This window comes from Thunnus maccoyii, chromosome 10 (assembly GCF_910596095.1).
Source record: "Thunnus maccoyii chromosome 10, fThuMac1.1, whole genome shotgun sequence".
Taxonomy (NCBI): domain Eukaryota; kingdom Metazoa; phylum Chordata; class Actinopteri; order Scombriformes; family Scombridae; genus Thunnus; species Thunnus maccoyii.
Genome location: NC_056542.1, coordinates 19865832 through 19888338, shown reverse-complemented (window position 1 = coordinate 19888338; position 22507 = coordinate 19865832). Strand labels below are relative to the sequence as shown.

Genomic DNA, 22507 nt, shown 5'->3' with positions numbered 1-22507 from the left:
TTATTTCTTCAGAAGCCTCCCTTGGGATAGCATGTTTTATTACATGTTTGCACTGTCCAGACACATTGCAGTGGGGAGAGAAACAATCCAATCAGTGAATGACACTTCATATACACAGTTCCTTATAGGACTCGAAGGCATTTAAGAGCCGTGAGTTCCGTTCAAGAAATGTCTAAGACATGATTTATTCTAATTAGTGAAAAAATAAAAAGGAGTAAATTTTACCATAAGAGAAATCAGGATTATAGTGGATCATTCCTGCCCACATGCCAAACACTCCACATTGAATCTGGAGCCCTCAGCCCAACAAATCTTAAGCAGAACATAATCGTGTTATTTTAAAATTCTTCCTCAATGAGACTTAATTTAGAAAGGAACATAATCAAAATATTAAGTGTAAAAAATACACAATATGAACCAGAAGCTGTACATAACACATTTCTTTTGACAAACTGTCTAAACATTCAAAACATTGTATCTCTACTAGGCATCTAATTTGCTTCAAAATATGTACTCATCCAATCTGTTTAGGAAAAACAAGAAGAAAAAAAAAAAACATTTTCACCACAAACTGAATTTAAAAACTCAAGACACCAAGTAATAAAATCACACCACACGCATTTCATGCTTAAAAAAAAAAAAAGAAATAAATCATTTAAAATGTTAATCAAAACTGTTTTACGTTTTTACAAATAAACTATGTTTTATGACAAAGGCTTTAATAGATGGGTTTAACAACATTTGGTTAGTCAATTTAGGAGATGTGTCCATTGTCCAAAAATTCAATAACTCATAATCAAACTCAACAATTCTGTAATGTTAAAGGTCACAACTTTAAATCCAAAACTTGCTAAAATGTCATTTTCAAAACCATTCCAAAGTCATCTGAAACCATCATCTGGAGAATCAGATATCCAATGTTAAAAGAAAAAGGACAATTTCTGACTAAAATCTTCAAAAAAAAAAAAAAAAAAACCCAAAAAACATACATTTTCTGTCAGGTCCCCATGCCTCAATTATCTCTTTGAACTTGGGTTTTCCGGCTTTTCGTCTGGGTGGCTTTTCTGGTGAGCTTTCAAGGTACGCTCCCGGCCAAAGCTCTTCCCGCAGGTTGGGCAGGCAAAGCGGCCGACGGCGTGAGCCCGGGACATGTGGGCGTCTAGCTGCTCAGGACGGGCAAAGCTCTCTTCACATTCTTCGCAGGGATGGGCTTTCCGCGGGGTGTGTTTCTCTTTCTTGTGAGCACGAAGCTGAACCAAGCCGGGGAATGTGAGGTCACATTCAGGACAGGGGTGCTGCCGGGATACTACAGACTCTACTTTAGGTTTCTTCTCCTTTCCTGAAGCTTCAGTGTCATCTTCAGGGCTCTTCTTGTCTTCTGTTTCAGACTTTGCTGCTGCTTTAGAAGGACGGCCACGCTTTGCTCCACCTGCTTTTCCTTTTTCCTCTGCAGGGGTTTCTGCTGACTCCAACACGCTGCTGGCATTCACCGCCTCCTCAGATGCTTCTGCCTCATCCTTCTTTTTCCGCTTTCCCTTTTTCTCAGCACCTGCTGGGTCTTCAGTTTTGGAAGGCCGTCCGCGTTTCTTGACAGATGAAGCGCTGCCGTTACACTGCTGACCTTCAGGGTACTTCTCCTGGTGTGCTACCAGCTCTGGTTCTGTCTCAAAGCCCTGACCGCACTTCTTACAGCGATGGGTTTTCGTGGCGTCCTCCGGCTGCTCGGTAGTGTCTACCTCTGGGCGAGGATGCTGGGTCAGGCGATGAGTGCGCAGCAGCCCAGCACTCCTGAAGGTTTCATTGCAATCTTTACATACCAACTGCCTCTCTGGACACACTTGTCTTCTATGCGCTGTGAGCTGGGAAGACGAGAAGTAAAAAGTTATGCAAAAATATAAGTGCAAACAAGAATTTGCTCAATACTTAAAGCAAGACAGTTAATTTGGAATGAGAGAAGAGAATTTCAAATATTCAAACATGCAGCCCAACTATGTTTTTTACATTGACAGTTTTAGTTTGAATACTGCATTTGAGTTATTAACATGTATCAGCATTTATTCTAACAGTTTTACTCACTTCAGAGAATGTTTTAAAGCTCTCCTTGCAGTGGACACATTTAAAGGGCTTGTCATCCTTGCTGTGTGTTGGCTGGTGTTGTGTCAGTTCCTCGGATGACAGAAATGTGCGGTCGCACACATAGCATGTGAACAATGTGTTTCCCTGTGAATACATTAAAGAAGAATCAAAGTTAAAGCAATTCAAGAAGAAGAAATGTGTGCAAGTTCATTCACTTTGTGACTTTCTTCACTAAAGATAATTGATGAGTAGGAGTTTGTCTTTGTGTTATTGAAAACGAAACACAGTAATATGGCGCCAAATGTTGATACTACATGTATAATCTGCATTCTCTTGAGTGTACTCAATAGGCAAATACCAACTATGAATTTACAAAAAAAACAAAAACAAAAAAACCTACAGATACACAAGCTATACCAAGTACATACAAATAGCAGGTCATTTGGGCTGTTTGTGATAATAACTGGCTCAGTTTCTTACTTTGGAATGCCATTAATGTTACAGCAATATACAGGAAACATGCTTATGTAACTACTTGCATATTGTCAAGCATAGCAAATTAAAAAGGGGAGTGAAAGATAAGACAGAGCAAGAAGGAGAGAGATGATAAAATCATATGGTTCTAGAGAAAGCTTACCTGCTGAAGCTGCTGCTTATACTCTTCCCGATGGCTCTTCTTCATGTGCCTTTCCTTGGCTTTGGCACTGCAAAATGTGATGAAGCACTGGAAACACTGAAGATTTTCATGCTGGTCTGGGAGGACAGGAGAAAGAAAGGCAAGTTTTTGAGTTGCTGTCACCAATAGAGCTTCAATGATACATTGATTAGTTGCAAACTATTAAATTAATTGCCACCTTGTGATAATCAATCGTTTTGAGTCATTTTAAAGTAAAAAAAAAAAAAAGTCTAAATTCTCTGAAAAGGAGAAAGGCAAGAGAAAGATAAGAGAGAGACAAAAAAATAAAAATAAAATACAAATATACAATGTGCAATATAATGTATATTTGTATATATGTACATATATGTTTCATCTCTCTCTCATACCTTTCCTCTCTTCTTTTTTTTTTTTTTTTTTTTACAATTTTTAATATTTATTTCCATAATCTAATTGGAACTAGAGCTCAAAGAAGCCAAATGTCACTGCCTTCAAGGCTGCCAACTGCTGTGTTGCTGTGCATGTGACAATAAAAGCTCTTGAATATTGATTCCAGTCTTTAGTCTTCGATGACAGTAAATTGATAATCTTTTGGTTGTGGACAAAACAAGACATTTGAAGAGGCTGATGATATATGGACTAAATCCATATACATTTACGATGATAAAGACTGAATATGGTACTGAGAACTATGTTGTATATAATTTGTCTAAAAAGCAAACATCTCAATGTGCCCAGCTGAGATCTGCTATTGACTGTTGGAACTGGACAGTATGTTAATGTAGGAGAAGAAAGGCAGATTTATCCAATGTGCTGTGTAAATGATATAGAAAATGAGTTCAATTTTGTTTTCTACTGTCCTTTTTATTGGGAACTGTGCAATGCTTTGTTTAGTGAGATAAAAACACATATCGGTTTTGTAATTATGGATGACGCAAAAAGACTGAGTTGGCTGTTCACATATGAAGCTGTTCACATATTAGCCAGTTAACTTAGAAAAAGTCTGGGAGAAGGGAAAAAAAGCCCTTTATCGAGAACATTTATAGATATGTTTAATGTCTTTTCTGTGAACAGTCCATTTGAGACTTTTGTTTTCATTTTTTTATGTGTGTTTCTTCTTCCACTTGTCTCTATATATGCTTTGTATATGCATTACCGGTCGATGTATGTTTTGTAAAATAGTGGTGTCTTGTAATCCCATGTGGGATGGGTGTGTGTTTGGCATGACACAGAAATAAAAACTAAAACTAAAACTAAACTTAAGACGTTAACTTAGGCTCTGGAAAACAGTGGTCAACATTTTTCACCATTTTCTGACCTTTTATGGACCAAACAACAAATCAATTAAACAAGGAAATAATTGACAGATTACGCAATAATGAAAATAATTTTTAGTTGCAAGTGACTACTGTGCTACTTACAGGGTTGAACGGAGGGTGCAGGAGGTCCATTCAAAGTGATAGGTTTATATGGTTCGGCTGGCTTTTCAGGGGGAGCTTCTGGAGGTGGATCTGGCAGTCCCCGTCCTAACACGATCTCCTCTATGTTCAAAATCTCAGAGTCCATCCTGGGATAGTGGGTGGTCTAAACAGGCACTCACAACAATTTTCCTGGATTCAATTAAAGTGCAAGACAGAAAAAAGGTCAGAAATGAAAGAAAGATTACATACCACGAGGGATAACAGCTGGAGTACGTTATAACACTGTTATGATACCACAGATATCACCGATACCGTAAGAATCAGTTATGTTTAACAAACAACATACAAATAATCTGCTCTACTGACTGAAGTGAAGCAAATCACATAATATTATTCACACGAACCATACAGTGTTTAATCTATGGGTTGTTCAACTATTTGTTCAGCTTCCCCACCGGAACCACTCAAGTTTCAGCTCATCTTGCTTCGCGTTATACTGCTTTTTGAGGCCGCTAGCTTAGCCTAACTAGCTCAATGTAGGCTTGCGGGCATCCAGCTTTCAGTTTGCCTAATAAAATGCGTTCTTGCTGTTAAACTGGAATCGTTTGCAAAAAGAAAAAAAGTAACAGCCTTATGCCCATGGCTGTGCACTTAAGCTACCATTAATCGTAATAAAGCAGCAGTAAATCGAGCGGGCTAACGCTCGCCAGCTAGCTACGGGTAGCTCGTTAGCGCTAAAAACACTGGCTGCCATTCAAAGAGAATCTAAGACTTTTCACATATCAAGTTTTATATCATTGTTTGGCGCTTGCATACATCTGATATGAATGTGCGTCAATATCTACACCTAAAGTAAAGTGTTTAAATAAGAAATGTGAAACTGAGTAGACGTTTACGTTACCTCTAGCCGCTGTTTGAGTGTAGTTTGACTGAGAGAGTTGACCTCACAGACGTACAGTGTGTAGATCTGGTAGTGACAGCCGTTGGTACAACTAAGATGGCTGCCGTAGAGTACCCAGTGCTGTTGTTGATTCATGCATAGGCAAAACACTCAAATATATTTAAAAAATCAGTCAGCAAAGTCGCTCCGTCGTTGATACAGAGCAGCACTTTTCATCGCAGTAAAACACGAATCTTTTTTTTTTTTTTCTTTTTTTCATGGAAAAGAATCACTTCAACTAAACTGGCATCATTATCACAGATGTTTTCAAAATGTTACCATACTTATGATACACTGCACTAATTAACTGACAAAATAGGATAAAACAGGACGTGCGCGCGTTTACGTGAACAAGGATTTGAATTATGCTGCTTTTCTATTCAGTCCGGTTCTATAGTTGATCCCGTCACGTGACCCAAAACAACTGTATTGAAAAGAAATTGTAATTTTCAATAACTTGTACTGTAATTGTTTTGTTACTCTCCTCCCACACAGTCTCATGCACTCCTTTATATTACATCTTCGACTGTATACCAAACAAGACAAGCTAGCATACCCTGGTATAAAATGGTGACCCAACAAAATTTAAATTGTAAGTTGTTTTTTTTTTTCAAAATCTCGTTTGTCTTTCATTTTTGATACCACCTGTTGTTCATATGCTCTCTACTCCTCTGCAGTATTTGTCAGCTCATATCACTGTATTATAACATACCTAATATGACTGTTGTAGTCAGTTAATTACATTTTAACATATGAAAGCACAATCCAGCGCCTTGACATGTACAGCACACAACATTGTGCACTTGGTTTGCACTTACTGTATGTAAAGCAAATCACTAGGTACAGTCATGTTATAGTGTATATTTAATACATATTACAATTGCTACAGCCGAGTATAGCTCTGCTTGTAACTCTGTTTTTTCTGTTCTGTAACACTGCAATGTATATATAAATATGTATATTTATCTATCCTTATTTATAACTGATGTAGTTTTAATAGTGAAAAGCAATGAAGCACACAATTATCAAACCAAAGGGGAATAAGTGTTCATGAACTATCATCTATCAATACTCATCATCTATGAATATTTTTTCCATATTCAGTCCATCTAGGCCATTTTCACAGAAGATATTTTGACATGTCACAGTAGGAAAAGCAGAGGTTAAATAATAAAATTCATGATGGCTGGATTTGATTTATCTGCTTCAGTTTCAGGGTCCTGGTATTGTGAAAGCTGGCTCACTGTCCTGGCTTACTGGGAACTTGAATAGAGCTGGGCCATTGTTAATGTAATTGGTAACACCTGTGCTTTCACTACTATGACAAGTCAAACTGTCAAAAAGAAACATTTGCAAACATTGTCAGAAGTCTTTAAAGAATGAACACATACAATTTTAAACCTGTCTTTTATTGTTTTCTGAAATTGAAATAAATAATGTTTAAATTCATAGAGCCAAAAACAAGCTCCTCATGGAATGTGAACTAGGTCAGGCTAAAATAAAAAATAAAAAAACATCATGGTGGCTGCAATGTAAAAATAATAATTTTCACTTTTTTTTTGCAGCACAAAGTGTATGGCTATGACTCTTTTCACATTTCCTTCTGAAGGCAAATTCGTTTTTACACCTGCTCAATGACATCACAAGCCACATCACAATGCAATTGTTTTTTTTATACTGCAGCATAATTATCCTACAAAAGTGTGACACTGCCAGTGAAAGGCATCATGGAAAAGTTGTAAGGACAGAGATGATACTACTTTTTGATTAGCTGGGTTTACATTTAGATTCATCACCAAAAGCACAGTTACATTCCGAATCAGAAAGCAAGACGTTAACAATAAGGGGTCAAATCTGTTGTGAATGTTATTGTTTTCCCAAACTTCCTTGATTATGGAAATTTAAAAAGCAGTTGTGGTTGCGTGAGATGCAAAGAAAGACACAGCACTTAAGGCATAGCACTCGAGATGTTCTCTGACAGTCCCCAAAGCGACACCTACCACCTTCTCCCTCCCCGAGCTGCTCAGGCCAGTGGCCCAAACCATCGTACCGTGTGGCTGCATCTGGCAGAGGACTTTCCTCTAATAGGCTGGGATTGGGGGTTTCATATGTTGCATGAGCTTTCTCTGTGGGGGGTTGAGGGGGAACTGAGTCCTGGGTGTCTGAGCTGCTGGAGAGGATCAAAGCCTTGGACACCTCCAATCTGAAGGCCATGAGCGTCAAAGGTGCAGATGCTGCCCTGTGATCCTGTCTGTACAGGAGCCAAGAGTTGACCAAAGCCAGATCTGTGAGGTACCAGAGCACTGCCTGAGGCCAGCAAGTTGGAGCTGAGGCAGTGAGAGGGATAGAGTAGAGGTTTTGCAAATCTCTGTTGAGACGAGCCGACATCTGGGCCTTCTCAAAGTTGTCAATGAGTGAGGCCATGTTTCTCTGACCATTTCCAGCAGTAGAAAGTATAAAGCCACAGTGTGATCTGCGTAACATCAGCTTCCCATTTGAGCTTACAAACTCATCCCCGATCTGTCCTCTTTCTCCTCCCACCCTGCCTGCACCATGAATCCCAGCGACTAACAGGCGTTCGAGCATCGCAGGGGTGGAGAGTTCCTGCTTGCAAAGAAACACCATACTGCCTTTTGGAACCATTTTTTCCACAGCATCTTCTTTGTCTGAGAGATCCAGTTTAAGATCCACATGTAAGAGCAAACCCCCAAATCCAATTAATGTAGTACAGTAGAGAGACAGCTTGTTATTGTGCATCTTGCCAGTCAAAGGAAGTGAATACTGATCAACTGCAGAATCACCCTCTCGTCTTAACGACTGGCAGCCTTCAAGGAAACGGCACAATAATGGCTGAACCTTCCACAGGGGATCCATCTGTGTTTTTGAACTGTTCGGGACATTCGGTGTATTCCCTTGGCACTGCCTGTCACCATGCTGAGAAATTTCACTTTGCCTGCTTGAGAGAGTTTTACCTCGATGTACATTTTGATAGTCACTATCATTTCTTTCTTCCCCAATGTTACTGTCGACTGGAGTCTTTGCAGGAGAAGCTAGTTTCAACACGCCTGACAGCTCAAGGAACCGGGAAAGTGGCATGGCTTCAGCAATCAAGGGCACCTTAGTAAAGTCCTCCCAGTAAAGCTTGGGACAGGGAAACTGAGAGAAAGAGGCCAAATAAATGAAAACATTAGTGGTTTTGCAACAGAGCCAAGTAAACAAGAAATGGATTACACAGAAACACAAACCTTCAAAGTTCCCATTGCAATGTGGATCCCGACAAACTGCGCCACCTCTCTGGCTGTGACAGGGTTAGGCATGTGGGACATTTTGTCTGTGCAGTGGGCGATTTCCATCCAGGTATCCCAACCAAAATACTTGGAAAAGTAATCAATGGGCTCTTTGATCTCGTTTTCCAGTCTTGGTGCTTGGAGCTGGCTGGATGAAGTTGGCAAACTAAAGAATAAGTAAAAAAAAAAAAAAAAACATCAGTCAGTGCTGCAAAAAGTAAAACAATGAACATGTCAGCAATGACTGTGAAGTAGGTTTACATGGGCACTAACTTTTAATAAAGTGTTTGTCATATATCATTCCTTATAATCCAGACTTTTCCATTAAACATCCTATTTAAGAACCTTTAAAGTTACAAAAACTGTTATTTTCGTACAGTATGGCAGTAGATTGAAGGTATGTGAATCTTTCAATGTGAGTATTATTTAAACTCAAACCCACCAGCATGCAATGCTTAACTGCATTTCTTGCGCACTTCTGTAATTCTGGATACCATTTAACATTTCAGAAACTTTAAGGGATTGACTACAAATTAAGACAAAGTTGGGTGAGGCTGAATGTTGCTTGTCTGCACAGCATGTAAATAAACTGTATTATTAATGCATTATTAAACTTTTTTCATCTTGTAACATGCAGTGCATGAAAAAATATCAATTCATTGAGATTTATACATATATCCAGTATTATTGAATTCTAATCAAATACTACAAAACAGTTTTTAATGTTTTAATTTTTTCTTTTAGTAGTTTACGGTGAGGAAATGAAGATGCACTTTACTTTTGTGATGTTTCATCTGGTGGTTGTGAGCTGTTGGTTTGGTTCTTGTAGAAATAGGCCATTGCTTCTGCTTCTGAGTCAATGTGAGGATTAGACAGTTCAAAACTTCCCACGTCCTCCTCATCAGAACTGTGGAGAAGAAAGCTCTGCAGGTCTGGTGGATGCTGCCACTCAGCGTCTGCTTCAGCTGAAAGATCAATTATAATATAGTCATCTATATTCAACAATTTTGATAAATAGCTTTTAGTTACGCAGTGGAGTGTTATTTTACCAGTAGAAGTGGAATCAAACAATGTTTCTACAAAAGGGTCCCTGTAAGGTTGCATTTGTTCTTCTGCACACGCATGAGGACACACATGCATGTGGACGAACATGTGGGCGACACAGTACACATTACTGCCAATTCTTTCACACTATTCCACTGATCTACAGGTGGTACTGATGTGCCAAGAAATGCAGCAATGTCACAGCAAATGCAGGGAAGAAGGAAACTGCTAGACCACAAACATGGGTGTAAACAATGCAGGATTTAAAAAACTTAAAAATCACCTTTGCAAATGCTTCATAAGGAAGGAAATGCATTCAACACATTTGTTAGAACTCAAGGACAAACACAGGAAAGCAACACAATGTTAATAGTCAGTTTAAAGAAAACTCCACAGGGCTCCTTTAATAAAGTAGTTAAAGTATTGGTCACTCTAACACACCTTCTCCGTCTGCAAAGTCATCAGCTGATTCTGGCATTAGTCCTCTCACTCTCGTATCCTGGTAGTCTTGTGCGGCATGGTTCCCTTCATCTGTTGTTAACAGACTCAACAGTGAAAAAACGGTCTTCCTATAATCTTTGGTACGCTGGGAAACAACTGAAAACGACAAGAACTCACGTAAATTACAATCCGCTGTTTGATCTTCTGTCTGTTGGGCATCAATGGATGCCTCTGTGGTTAAACTTCTATTGTTAGTTTGAGCAGCTCCCAGCAGAACCTCCCTCTCTTCCTCCTTCACTGGGTAGAAGATACACTGGTTGGCGTTGAAGTCAGGGGTGACACGACATGTCTCCCCAATCTCCATTACTGAAAGCAAAACACCAAAAACATTATTCATCCATCTCTGACAACTTAAGCCCCAAGAAGCCTTACAGACGGTCAACAGGGTGCACACAGAAAGCCTATTAATCATTACCATTCTGCTAGATAATATAAATAATCTGTTCAGAAACCAAACCACTTAAATGAGGGATTTAAACTGCATAATTCTGTTGATTGTATCTATTCTATAATCTACAGTGGATTAAAGGAATAGTTCAACATTTTGGGATATCACTCTCATGTCTATGGGTTATGGAGCCAGAGCCAGGAAGTCATTAGCTTAGCTTAGCGTAAAGACTAGAGGCAGCTAGCCTGGCTGCCTCCGAGCTTCAAAAATTAATCTAGCAGCACCTCTAAAACTCACTTATTAACATGATGCATCTCAGTAAACATGTCAAATTGTGGTTTTAAAGGGAGTTATGTTGTGCAATAATTTCTTGTCAAACAGTTTATCCATCTGGCCAGTACCTCTATGCAGCATATCTGCCAGTTGCCTGGCAACCACACCATAACCACAAGAGTCTGAAGAAGTCACTGTGCCTGGTTGTTGTTCGTCAAGAAATACTCTGAAGCATGTAACTCCCCTTAAAACCGCAAGTTGTCATTTTTACATATTCAGTTTGTGCATGGATATAGACAAAAGGCATTTTAATGACTGAGCTTTGGAGGTGTAGCTGGGCATATTTTTTTACATTTGGGTTGAACCAGGCTAGTTGTTTCCCACTGCTTCCAGTCTTTATGCTGAGCTAAAATAATCCCCTTCTGGAAACGCTGAGGTATTACTTTAAAATTTAGCAACAGTACACACTAGTGCTTACATGGACTGGCGGTGTTTTCAATGTTTATTTGCTCCACATTCCATCGGATGTGTCTGCAGCCCTGTGTGGCCTGAGTGTCATTCAGCATGAGGCTGCTCTCCTCCTTCACCAGAACAGTCCTTATGTCATGGTGGGGCTGTGGCTGCACACTTGCACTTTGTCTATTTTGACAAGTGGGTGCAACCAGAGGTAGATCTGAGATGTTCTCCTCAACCTTGATATCCTGGCTCCCAAAGCCCTGTACCTCATTCTCTGCAATGCAGTCCAAACCCTGGAATTAAAATAACTTTTTAAGGACTCCTATCTTGAATAGATTATAACCGTATGGTATTTGTTAGTACAATTAGTATCTCACCTGTCTTTGATTGTTACTCACTGTCATCAAGCATTGCTCCTTATCAGCTGTAACTCTTTGGCTAGAGGTGAGGAACTTCTCAAGTATGATGCCTGGAGACTGGTCAGTCTCCCCGTTGCTCTCCTCTCCTCCTAGCAGTCCTCTTTCATTCATTACCTCCTCAACATTCGTGGTAACAGACTCCAGCTCAAACACGACTTGCTCTTCAGGAGATTTCTCTAATGTAGAGTGCATGGAAGGCAGAGATGTGGCGGGAGAAGTACTTTTGTTGGCATCAAATTCAGGACTGATCTCTGGCTGTGAAGTCTGTGTGCAGGTCTCACCTTCATTCATTTCTGAATCAGAGGCGTTGGCACGTTTTTCAAAAACTACCAGACAATCATCCTGTTCTTTCTCTGATTCTGTTTCTCTGACAGCATCTGCAGCCAAATTTCTCCTTGATATCATACCCCTCTTTAGACGTCCTGTTCCTTTCCTCCTACCCCTTGAAGCATTCCTTGTTGCAGCTCCTTTGCCTCCTTCTTTTTTCTTCTGGACTAACACCTCTTCCTCCTCTTCCTTGATCTCTACTTGCTGAGTGGCGCATGACACAGTCTGAGAAGTTGGAATTTTTTCAGTTTTTTCATTATCAACTTGATCAGGACGTATGAGTGTTTCAGTGCTTCCAGTGTCAGCATTACAGGTTCCATTTAATTCATTTTGGGAAACGCTGTCTTGAGGTGAGGCTAGATCATCTCTTTCATTCTGCTCCCCAACAGTGATTAAATCTACCTCAAGAAGTAAATCCTCCTTGATGTCTTCATCTGTGGTAGCCTGGACTTCAGTTTCTGAGCTGGGATTCTTCAGGGTACCTTCTTCTCTCTTGTCCTCATCTGGCACCAAACGCTCTCCTGCCTCAGGACTCTTCATCTGGGTAGAGGTATTTAAAGGGGATTCAGATGAGAAATTGGGACTATTTTTCATTTGATCAGATAGTGAGGGAACATCTGGAAAGGGAAGAGACTGACTATCTCTTCCACTTTTGTCTCCACCCTTGTCTTCATAACCACTCACTTCAACATCGGTAGGTGGGACAGGTAAAGATGGAGATGGAATCAAAGCAGGAAAAGAGACACTTCGGTCTCTGTCTTCTAATGCCATCTCCCCCATCTCAGGCTCAGTATCCCAATCTGTAGCAGTAGTCATCACCCCAATGACCCTATCATGCTGCTTTGGAAGCTGATTAAGATCTAACCTGGAGACCCCTTCAAAGATGTTCCCATTGGTGTAAGTGAGACCAGGACTCTCTATGATATGCACCGTCGCCTTGTGCTTCTGAAGGGATGAGACTTCACTAAATCTCTCTCCACAGTCCTTACACTCTAAGGCACGCTTGGAATGAGAGGACGTTATCACTCCTTCAGTCTCCACTTTAGAGGAGGTTTTCCGTTTCCGGGTGGTCTTTGGCTTGATGGGCAGAGTTTCAGGTGGTTGATGTTGGATCTGTAGAGAGGACAGCAACGAAAGAGCTTTCTGGTTCTTTTTGGGTCTCCCTCCTTTTTTCTTACCTTCAGTTGTGAGATTATTTGACGTTTGGGAATCATGAAGTGAAGCCTCTTGTGTCTGCCCCGGTGCCTTTGAAGGGTCTAACTTGTAAACTTTCAGCTGGGGCTGTTTATGACCTTTCAGCAGAAGGAGAGAATCTTGTGTTATATGTGGGCCAGGTATGTCTGCTGAGGTGGTGCTTGTTTTTGTACAAATTTTTGCACCCTTTTTCTTTCGCTCTTTACTTGTCATCTTCCCATCCTTTGCATTATTGGACTGACCTTTTTGCATTATTTTTGATTGTTTTTTCTTTTTAAATACAGGTGAGCCTACAGCCTTGTTCTCACTTATGGGCCGAACATCCTCCATGGCCACAGCCACATCTTCTTGCTTTTTCATTTTATTTTTTCTTGTATCCTCTTTTATTTGAGGTATGTGTGGGTCCTGGGTAGGTGAAGGTGATTTTATGTCAGTTGTCAATACTGAATGCCCTGCTTTCTTGTCTTTTTTCCCTTTTCTTCCCTTCTTCTGAGAGGACACCTTTTTCTCTGAGAGATTTGTTGTTTTACCTCTTATAGCTTCTTCCTGGGTTGACTGGCTTTGCTGTGATTGCTTCTTCTGTTTTTTATTTTTCCTCTCTTTACTTTGTGGACCAAATTTAACAACAAGATGAGATTTTTTTGTTCTTTGGCGTTTGGCAGGTTTGGCACCACTTAGTAAATCCTCATTTTGTATGGACCCTATGAGTTCTTGCATATACCCTTGAAAGATAAATGCTTTGGCTGGCTTTCTTTTCCGTACTTTCACCAGTTCTTGGGCTGACATTACATTTACTGGTAACTCTGAGATCTGTGGCACCTCCTTGGTCTCTAATTGTGATGAGACCATCTCTTTAGCAAAAGTGTCCTCTACTTCAGACAAGTTCTCCACCTGTTGCTGACCCTCCTTGCATTCTACCAGCAGTTCCTCAGATGGTTCTTGTGCAGTCTTCTCAGGTGGCTCTCGTGGTGTGGCACTATCTGTCACTGAGTGGGCCTGATCTAGACTTACCGTTTGCATCTGTGAATCTGCCCCTTCTTTGGGATTAGTTTCAGATTCATTTGGAGTTTGTGTAAGTGTGTCTGATGGAACAAAAGGGCAAGCAGGAAGCTCCTGTTGTTCTGTTTGTAAAGGTGTCATTTCCAGCTCAACTGTAGGCATGAATGTTGGGACTGACAAGTTGGTCTCCTGCTTGCCTTCTACAGTTTGATCAGGAGTCTTCTCCAGCTCAGTAGTTGGTACCAATAAGGTGGATGGGATTTCATTTGGTTGCACATTTTGGGATTGTTCCAGCTCCACAGTTGGTATCAAGGTGGGGGTAAGTTCTAATATGACAGTTTGCTCAAGGTTTTGTTTGAGCTCATCTCCCTCATTATGACAAACCATTTGATCCATGGGAACAGCCTGAATTGCATTAATCTCAGGCTGTTGAAGAATCTGATGCACCATCTCTCCCTCAGGTCTCTCTGTTTGTTCACTCTGAACAAGCGTTAGCTCAATATTTTCCACTGCTGCTATGTGGGAACCTAACGAGGGGTTTTCCAACTGTCCATCTGGCGTAATAGGCTCAAGTATAATTGTTTGTTCCATTGGATCACACGAGTTGTTTGAAAAATCCAGTTCTATAGTCTTTGGTCCTGTCTGTTTCAGTCCTGTGAAATCTATCTGGGGTGGATTCAGAGTTACTGGTTCTGAAAGTTCTGATATCTGCTGCACTTCCAGTGGTGGGGCATGAGGTGGCACCTGCCCCAATATGACAACCTGGTTCACTTTCTGCACATTTCCCAAAGATTCAATAAGTCTGCGAATCTGCTCTGTGTCGATATCAGCATCAACCTTTTGGAGAGGTCCATTGGGCTCCACCTGTAGTAATGCTGGTTGGCAAATAGATATGGGAGTTATGATTGGAGTACTTAGTTTCACTTGCTGCCCAGCTGGAAGGGTCTTACTGGATTCTGCAGGTGACAAATTGTGCTTGGTTTTCATGTGATGTAGCCGTGTTTTGGTAGTCTTGAAAGTGGCCTTGCATACAGGACAGGGGTACTTGATTGTAGAAGCACCTAGAGAGAATAAAGGAAGAAAGTTGTGATGTACTGTAGTATACCATAAAAAGCACATTTCCTGCAACATGAAAGACATATGGTAGAATTTTTAATAAATTCATATGAAAATTACAATTTAAAAAAAGCTTAACTATTTTTCTTACCATCATTTTTCTTCAGCTGCGCTTTGCCTGTGGTGTTGCCCCGATCTCCTTCAGCTCCCTCTGGCAAATGTGACACCATATGTTTCTGCAACGCTTTGGACATGCTAAACCTCTTCCCACACTCCTTGCAAACATACGGTCTCTCTCCAGTGTGTGTGCGCCGATGGTACTTCAGCAATGTCAAGGTTTTGCATGGTTTGCCACAGTCCGTGCAGGCATAACCATCCTGGCCAAAATGAATTTTTTTATGGAGGGTGAGCCCTGACGACTTGTTGAAGGCCTGGCTACAGATTGGACACTTGAAGGGTTTCTTCTCTGTGTGGGCTTTCTGATGGGCCATGAGCTCGGTGGAGTTTGTGAAGTGGCGGTCGCAAACGTAGCAGGCAAAGAGCGCATTCCTCAGTATGCATTGCTCATATTCTGCTGGGTGGCTCAACTTCAGGTGACGCTCTTTGCTCTTGTGATCACTGAAGATTATGTGGCACTCGATGCACTGCAGGGAGAGCTGAGACGCTAGAGGGAAACAGGGCAGCAAAGAAGGAAAGTTTACATCTAACATGCATCAGCATTCTCAGAACAGAGACACATATTCATAGAAAGCATAAAGGCTATCGCGGAAAAAGAATACTGTGCTTCTGGAGTAATTGTAGTTTTATCCATGTGGGTCACTAGTGGCCTGGAGAGTTAATAAAACCAGAAAGTCTCCTTATTATAAACACACAGCTAATAGAAATTTGTCTGGGCATTATAATAAATAAAAGGAGACTGATGATAACGGCCCAATAATTGCCCATTCCTGATGCTAACATGCACTGGTGCAGTAGCATGGGAAAGTGGTTAACAGGACACAGATCATTAATAATGCTCATTTCCCCAGTGTGATTATGCATGGATGATTTACCTCTTCCGCAACTTCCACTAAGCTTCAAGATAATACTGCATTCATATACTGTCACACACTAGAGATATAAAGGTGGAATAATGTGGACACCTTCAAGAATGATATAAATATTAATATTTAAGAGTTTTTAAAAACCAATAATAATATATTGGCTGATAGCCATTTTTTTATTTCAGTTATGTTTTTTAAGGAACTATAACCACAATATGTACTGAGCAGGGCATGTTGCAGTTAAAAAATAAACTTGTCAGTGCTCTCTGGTGGACAAAATAATTTAATGGTGACAATGTTCCTAAATCAAACATATTTTGCAATGTCTCTACAGTAATTTTTTGTTACTTATCGGCCGAGATATATGTCGATATATCTACAATAATATCAGCATACAGTATATATCAACGTAGACAATTTATTGTTCTAGCTCTAACTTGCAGTGTTTTGTATAGCTGCTATTGATCTCCAGAAACTATTCATTGTTTAGTTTAACAACACTGGACACTATATCAGTTTGGTAAAATAAACCTTTTTTAAAGCTTGCTAGCTTGTTGAAGTGGCATTTGTTTGCCGCCATGAAAACATGCTATCACATCCCATCTCCCTAACTAAGAAATGGGAGTTAAAGTGTTGTTACACTTTAGAATAATGTTATACTTGTTATACTTTAGAGAGTGTGTAATCCTGAATTCTAACTATTAATCAAACACAGAAAAGGTCTCTCAATCCAAGCCTGGTTCAGAGAGGTATAAGAGCAAACAGAATTACATACATGAAAGCTTCATTACTTACATGTAAGCGGAATAACCAGCGGCTTTGACATGTCCATCTTCAGAGGATCTATCATGGCCTTCTTGGATGGAACATATTTCCTACCATCACGAACAACTTTATCCTGTTTCTTTGCCTCTTGCACCTCACATCCAGGATTTGTATTTGTATCAGATGCTGGTTCTGTGGGGGCATTTGGCTTTGAACCTGAGTCCGTCTCCATCTCTCTGGTGTTGCCAGAGGGCTTAGCCAGTGACTGAACAGCAGACTTATTCACTGCTGTTTGTGTGACTGCCACACTTGCAGGTGTATCTGATGTTTGTTCATTCCCATGTGATGTGATGACTGTTTGATTCTCAACAAGAGCAGTTGATTTACACCCATCTTTTTGTGCATCTGGTTCACTTAGTGCTGGCTGAGCCCCATCAGTCTCGCTGTCCAGTGGTTGCTCCGTGGTTGCTGTGGTCACAGGATTTGGCCCGCTGTTCATCTGGGTTGGATTCTGCATGGCTCTCAGCCTCTTAGCTTCTCAAACGCACTTGTTCAGATGTCTCTGTGAATCAGGTCCCCCATAGAAACGCAGAATGACTGTTAATTGCACAGGTAACAACACATATAAAAGCAGGTACTGAAAAAAAATATACAGTGCGATACAAACCAAACACTTTCCTCTGTATCATTCAGAATAATTGAACTATTCACATATGTCGATTTTTAAAAAGCAGTGAATACATACATCTTTGTTATCCACATGGCGACAGCTGGGAGAGCAGAGAATGAATGGGCTTAAAACATTTGTATTACAAAGGAAGACCGATGGACATGGAGGGCAGCCGCAGGAGGTTGTAATATAACCCAAATTCAACACTTTAATGTGCGTTAATAGAGTGCTGGGACAGACTTTTAACATGCTGATAATTTTCTTGAACAGTCCCTCCATAATAACCACAGACACACAGATAATGGTAGCCTGGTTAGCCTAAATTCACTAATTTGCGGTAAAATCAGGCTGCAAATCTTTGCAATTGCGCCCTGCTACGGCGCCACAGACGCTAATTATTGACTCATTTGCAGCGTTTAGCCGATCACACACACGGCCGTATATCTGTACGTATGCAGGAGGATGTAGAGATAAAGTTACCTGGGCTGACTCGTCCACCCAAACATTTTCGCGTCGTTCCGCACAAAGCCAACACAGAGGAGATGCAGACATCATGACGTCACGTCTGACGAGCCGCGCAGTGGACTCATGGGAACTGTGGTTTCTACTAGTCAGCCGTCCACTCATCCAACAGCTGCCTGGTACAACTACCAACACAACCAGACTACAAAGTAAGGCTGAATGATTTTTGAAAAAACATATAATTGAGATTATTAGGGACCGAGCCCAAAAGGCAGGAGACTACTGTAAAACAGTAGTCCTCGCGTAAGGGCGAGGACCCTATTATTTTTTGTGTGTTTGTTTGTTTGTTTGTTTGTTTGTTTGTTTGCTTGTTTCTTTCTTTCTTTCTTTCTTTCTTTCAAAAACTCACCAAATTTGGCACGCACATCAGGTCTGGTGAAAAATGTGATAAAATGTAAAAATGAACTCATAAAGTGCCAAAATGTGCTCTCTAGCACCACCTACGCAATTAAAATGGCCGCCACGGCCCGTAGGAATGTCGTAAAAAGATCAAACCAATCAATTACTCGTTTCATCAAGACCTACAAATCATACGCTGACACCTCTGAAATACAACAGGAAGTCCGCAATTAGCTTCTCAAAATAAGACTTTGCCCCAATTTTGGCCCCTGAACAAACGCTATCTCCTCCGAGGGCGTTAATGGTATCGGCTTCAAACTTTAATAGGTGACTTATGACACTATGCTGAAAAAAGTTGTTAAAAGCTTTGTAATAACTTGAACGGTTTGGATTTTATAAACCCTGAAAGTTGTAGTGCCACATCACACCTTACAATGTAAAACAATGGGAAGGCAATCTATGAGCATGAACTTTGTGTCAAACAGAGGCTTCTATAAACTATAAAAACTATAAAACTATAAGTTTGACCACTTTCAAACCTATATCAATGGATTCGCAGCAAAATTTCCACCTACAAAATATGATTTTTAATGTAAAATTTGGCCAAAGTAATGAGATTTATGAGGAGATTTCACAAAAAGCGTACTCTAAAATCCTCCTCTCCAACTGCTCCTGGTGATGTCACTCCCTCGGTGCTGTGAAACATTCCGCAATACACATTCATTATCAAATCACAGGAGGAGCAAGAAAAGACTTTAAAACTCACACTCTAATATCTAAAAAACAATAAAAAATAGAAAAAACATGTAAATTCAAGATTTGTAGGTCAAAGTCTCATGACTCATTTAAAGTTCAAATGAAGTTTGTTTCTAAAACTATGTGAAAGCAGTAAATGTTCAAAAAGGTGTGGGTTCGCTCTCACTCTCCATTCAAATATATGAGTATTTTTCTGTGTCCAGCTGCAGTTACTTATTGTCTCTACACACCTGACAGTACACATGTCAATCAAACTTTGACCAGGTCATGTGGGTTAAAAGTCTTTCCTTTTCTAAAAAACAGACTTGATGAAAATTAGGAAAATAATTTGTTTTACACACAAACTCATCAAGAGTTTTCAATTTATTAATTGAAATTCAAGTGAATGGGCCCAAAACTCATAATTTTGATGACACAGGTGTGAGCAAGACAGACATGTCTCACCCTGCAGAAAATTCTCATCCTGTCAATCAAACATTCAAAATAAAAGCACACCACACTTGTAAGAAATATCCCTCATTTTTAAAAAGCAAAATGATCTGATCCCAACGAGCCAGAGTGCAAGGTCCCGACTAACGCTGCTTGCAGCTTTAATTTTTGCTTAAAAACAGTTACTCTATCATCAAATTGTTGTAGCTCTAAAATGTTGACTAAACAAAATCTACACACACACACACACACACACACACACACACACACACACACACACACACACACACAAGACACCAATTTAATGAGGCATGAGCTAGCCTCTGCGTCACAGAGAGAAAGCTGTAGGAATATACATACAGTATATCTTATTGGCTGTAAACCAGGCAGCTCCAGCCATCCCTTTCTCTGCACAGCTTTCAGGATAGTTGCAGTTACATGACTTTACTAAATTATAGGCAAACTTACGTACCTGAAATGAATAAATTGTTATGAATTAGTTGAATACATAATAAATCTACATATAGCCCACTTTAGTTTAATAGTCTACCTCCTTTGGGCTCAACCTGTAGTCAGCTGCCTCTGTCAGGTAGTTTCTAAGGAGGAATTCCTTTTCTGTGGAGAAAACCCTCTTGGGGCTCCAGTATCCTACTCTGGGAGGTGATTTGGATCCCTGGCACTCTAGCCTCTGCCTCTTCTTGTGAAAACGGTACAGGGTTGGTATAACGATAGACTCCTGACTGATTTGCTCTGTTTTATCTCTCTGAAGCCCTCTCCAGCAAAGGAAATGGGACTCTCCTGTCTGTCTTCCTCATTCTGATATTTAGCATTCTGTAAGCAAACACATGAGTTTCCACTGACTATTAGCGTGCAACTGATTATCACTAACTTAGCAGGTAATCTATTTTATGTTGGCCTTTAGGTTTTTAAAATATAAATGAAATTACTTGGTTCAGGTAGGGTTGTATCAAGGTGTTACAACTGTCCCAGTATTACCAGCCATGTTTTCACATCATGTGAACTAGCCTGACTGTTAGTTTGACATGTTAGTCATTTCTATTTTTAGCTTACAAAACAGTGATTCTAATAATACTTGTATGGATTCCTAGACCGTTGATCTAAGGACAGTATCCAAAAAATACATCTGATAGAAAAGTTACATTTTTACCTCAAAAAAGCACTTATGCTAGTAAATTGCTGGGAGTTTCAAATGTGGCTCCTTTCTTGAAAGCAAGAAGACAAAGTTTGAAAGTTTGAAAGTTTTGTATCAGTCCAGCTCACCCTGTGGTCACCTGATTAAATGGTACGTTCGTTTACGTTAGGTGAAGCTGAGAAGGTAAAAGGTCAGTCACTGGTCAGTAGTGATGAGTAGGTGGCTGCTTACTGTGAGGCTGCAGATTTTATTTATTTATTTATTTTTGCTTCAGCTTAAGTTATTTTTGTTGAATTTTGAAAAATTGATGGGGTGGCAGCTCTACACTTCAACTCCGTTCAAAACTTTCACATCTGGCAACACTTGAACTTCACTCAGTGCTTACACCTAAACTAAAACTTCTACTTCTAACTACAGTTTCAACAGGTTTTTTCTGTTTTCATCTTTTCCAGCTCAAATGTTCACTTACATTTCTTTCAGTTTCAGTTTACTAACATTAAACGTATCACGTGTCCAAATTGCACCAAATTGAACACTGCGCTCCCTTTGTTCCCTGGCCTTACAACTGCTTAGTATGGAATCGATTTAATGAGAGGTTCAAAAGATACTCGTAGGACATACAGACAGACAGAGGTTCCTTCCTTTACTAGATAGACAAGTGCAGGGCCTGCTCAAAACACGCTTCTTCGGAATGGGACGATTGCTTATTATATCTTGAGAACTGCATGTATATGTATCAACTGACAAACGTATCAATTAAAACGATAATGATTTAATAAATTAAATAGTTTTAATGCAGAGACTTCAATAGTGAGACTAAACTGAGGTTGAAACGTAGAGGCCGTTTATGGCCTTCCATTGGTTGATTCTGCTGCCAATCAAATGTGTCTGCGCTCCTATTGGCTAGTTTTACTGCCTCCACCTCTGTTTTTCTCTCCTGTGTGCATTTCTTCTTCTCTCTTAAGTGGTTTAACTGAGTGGGGTCTTTGTCCTGTACACTTCCCAAGTGTTAAGTTGAGTCAGATACAATAATAATTACACAATAAGCAAGTTTCAAGTCTGCTATTTGATTTTCATACGGTGCAGAAAATGAATAAAAACCAAATGGAACAATAAAAAGCTGTACTCAAAGTAAACTTGATTTGCAGTAAAAGGACTAAAACATGCTAAATCACTGGTGTGGTTCTTTAATACCTTTACAACATGGACATTACTGTTATTAATTGTAGTGTTTTCCAAGGCAAACATTTAGAAGATAAGGCTTAAGTTTTTAACCATGAGAAAATGCATATCAGCTGTTATTTTCAGATGCAAGATTAATCTATATTTTGCTAGTGAGTATTTACAGCAGCAGGATGGTGTATGTGAGATTGACTCAAAATAAACTACAATTTAGTGGCTTATTGATGTGATTTTAATAATTTTTGGACAACAGTGGAGGTCTATGGCACAGAGGATATACAGGCTTTGGATACACACAATAGCCTACTTGTTGGTAGGATGAACTTGTCAGTTTTGGTTTCCTCATGGTATTTATTGACAAAAAGAAAAATACAGAATATCACCAGCCTTCTCTTTTAAACCTATATATTTACAATAATTTACATTTCTGAATGGTATATAGTATTATATTTATAATTATTTTGTGTGTTAGAGGAAACTTGACCAAGTAAGTATGGTTTTAAAGATGTAGATTCTGTAAATTATCTGCTGGGAAATGTCAATTACCAGCAATATCTGCTGTTAATGTCAATCTAATATTGACATTAACACCAGATTTATAAAAATCTACAT

The 22507-nt window shown here is 39.8% G+C and overlaps 2 protein-coding genes across 4 annotated transcripts; both read right to left on the bottom strand.

Annotated features, from left to right (window-relative positions):
• Positions 1-5258, bottom strand: LOC121905301 (putative zinc finger protein 66). 2 transcript variants are annotated; one of them, XM_042423476.1, is made up of 5 exons: positions 5054-5258; positions 4153-4341; positions 2714-2829; positions 2077-2220; positions 1-1859 (listed from the first exon to the last, which is right to left on the bottom strand). In XM_042423476.1, exons 2-5 carry the CDS (start codon positions 4295-4297, stop codon positions 1017-1019), a joined length of 1248 nt encoding a protein of 415 aa, XP_042279410.1. In that variant the 5' UTR covers positions 4298-4341; positions 5054-5258; the 3' UTR covers positions 1-1016. The 2 variants fall into 2 exon arrangements, with proteins under 2 accessions (XP_042279410.1, XP_042279411.1); XM_042423477.1 differs by lacking the exon at positions 5054-5258 and adding an exon at positions 4557-5005.
• A 1225-nt stretch (positions 5259-6483) lies between these two features.
• Positions 6484-18129, bottom strand: LOC121905269. 2 transcript variants are annotated; one of them, XM_042423407.1, is made up of 10 exons: positions 17995-18129; positions 16875-17406; positions 15188-15700; positions 11419-15041; positions 11064-11334; positions 10042-10230; positions 9865-9954; positions 9158-9344; positions 8338-8545; positions 6484-8248 (listed from the first exon to the last, which is right to left on the bottom strand). In XM_042423407.1, exons 2-10 carry the CDS (start codon positions 17359-17361, stop codon positions 6959-6961), a joined length of 6858 nt encoding a protein of 2285 aa, XP_042279341.1. In that variant the 5' UTR covers positions 17362-17406; positions 17995-18129; the 3' UTR covers positions 6484-6958. The 2 variants fall into 2 exon arrangements, with proteins under 2 accessions (XP_042279341.1, XP_042279342.1); XM_042423408.1 differs by lacking the exon at positions 17995-18129 and adding an exon at positions 17590-17945.
• Positions 18130-22507: the final 4378 nt, after the last annotated feature.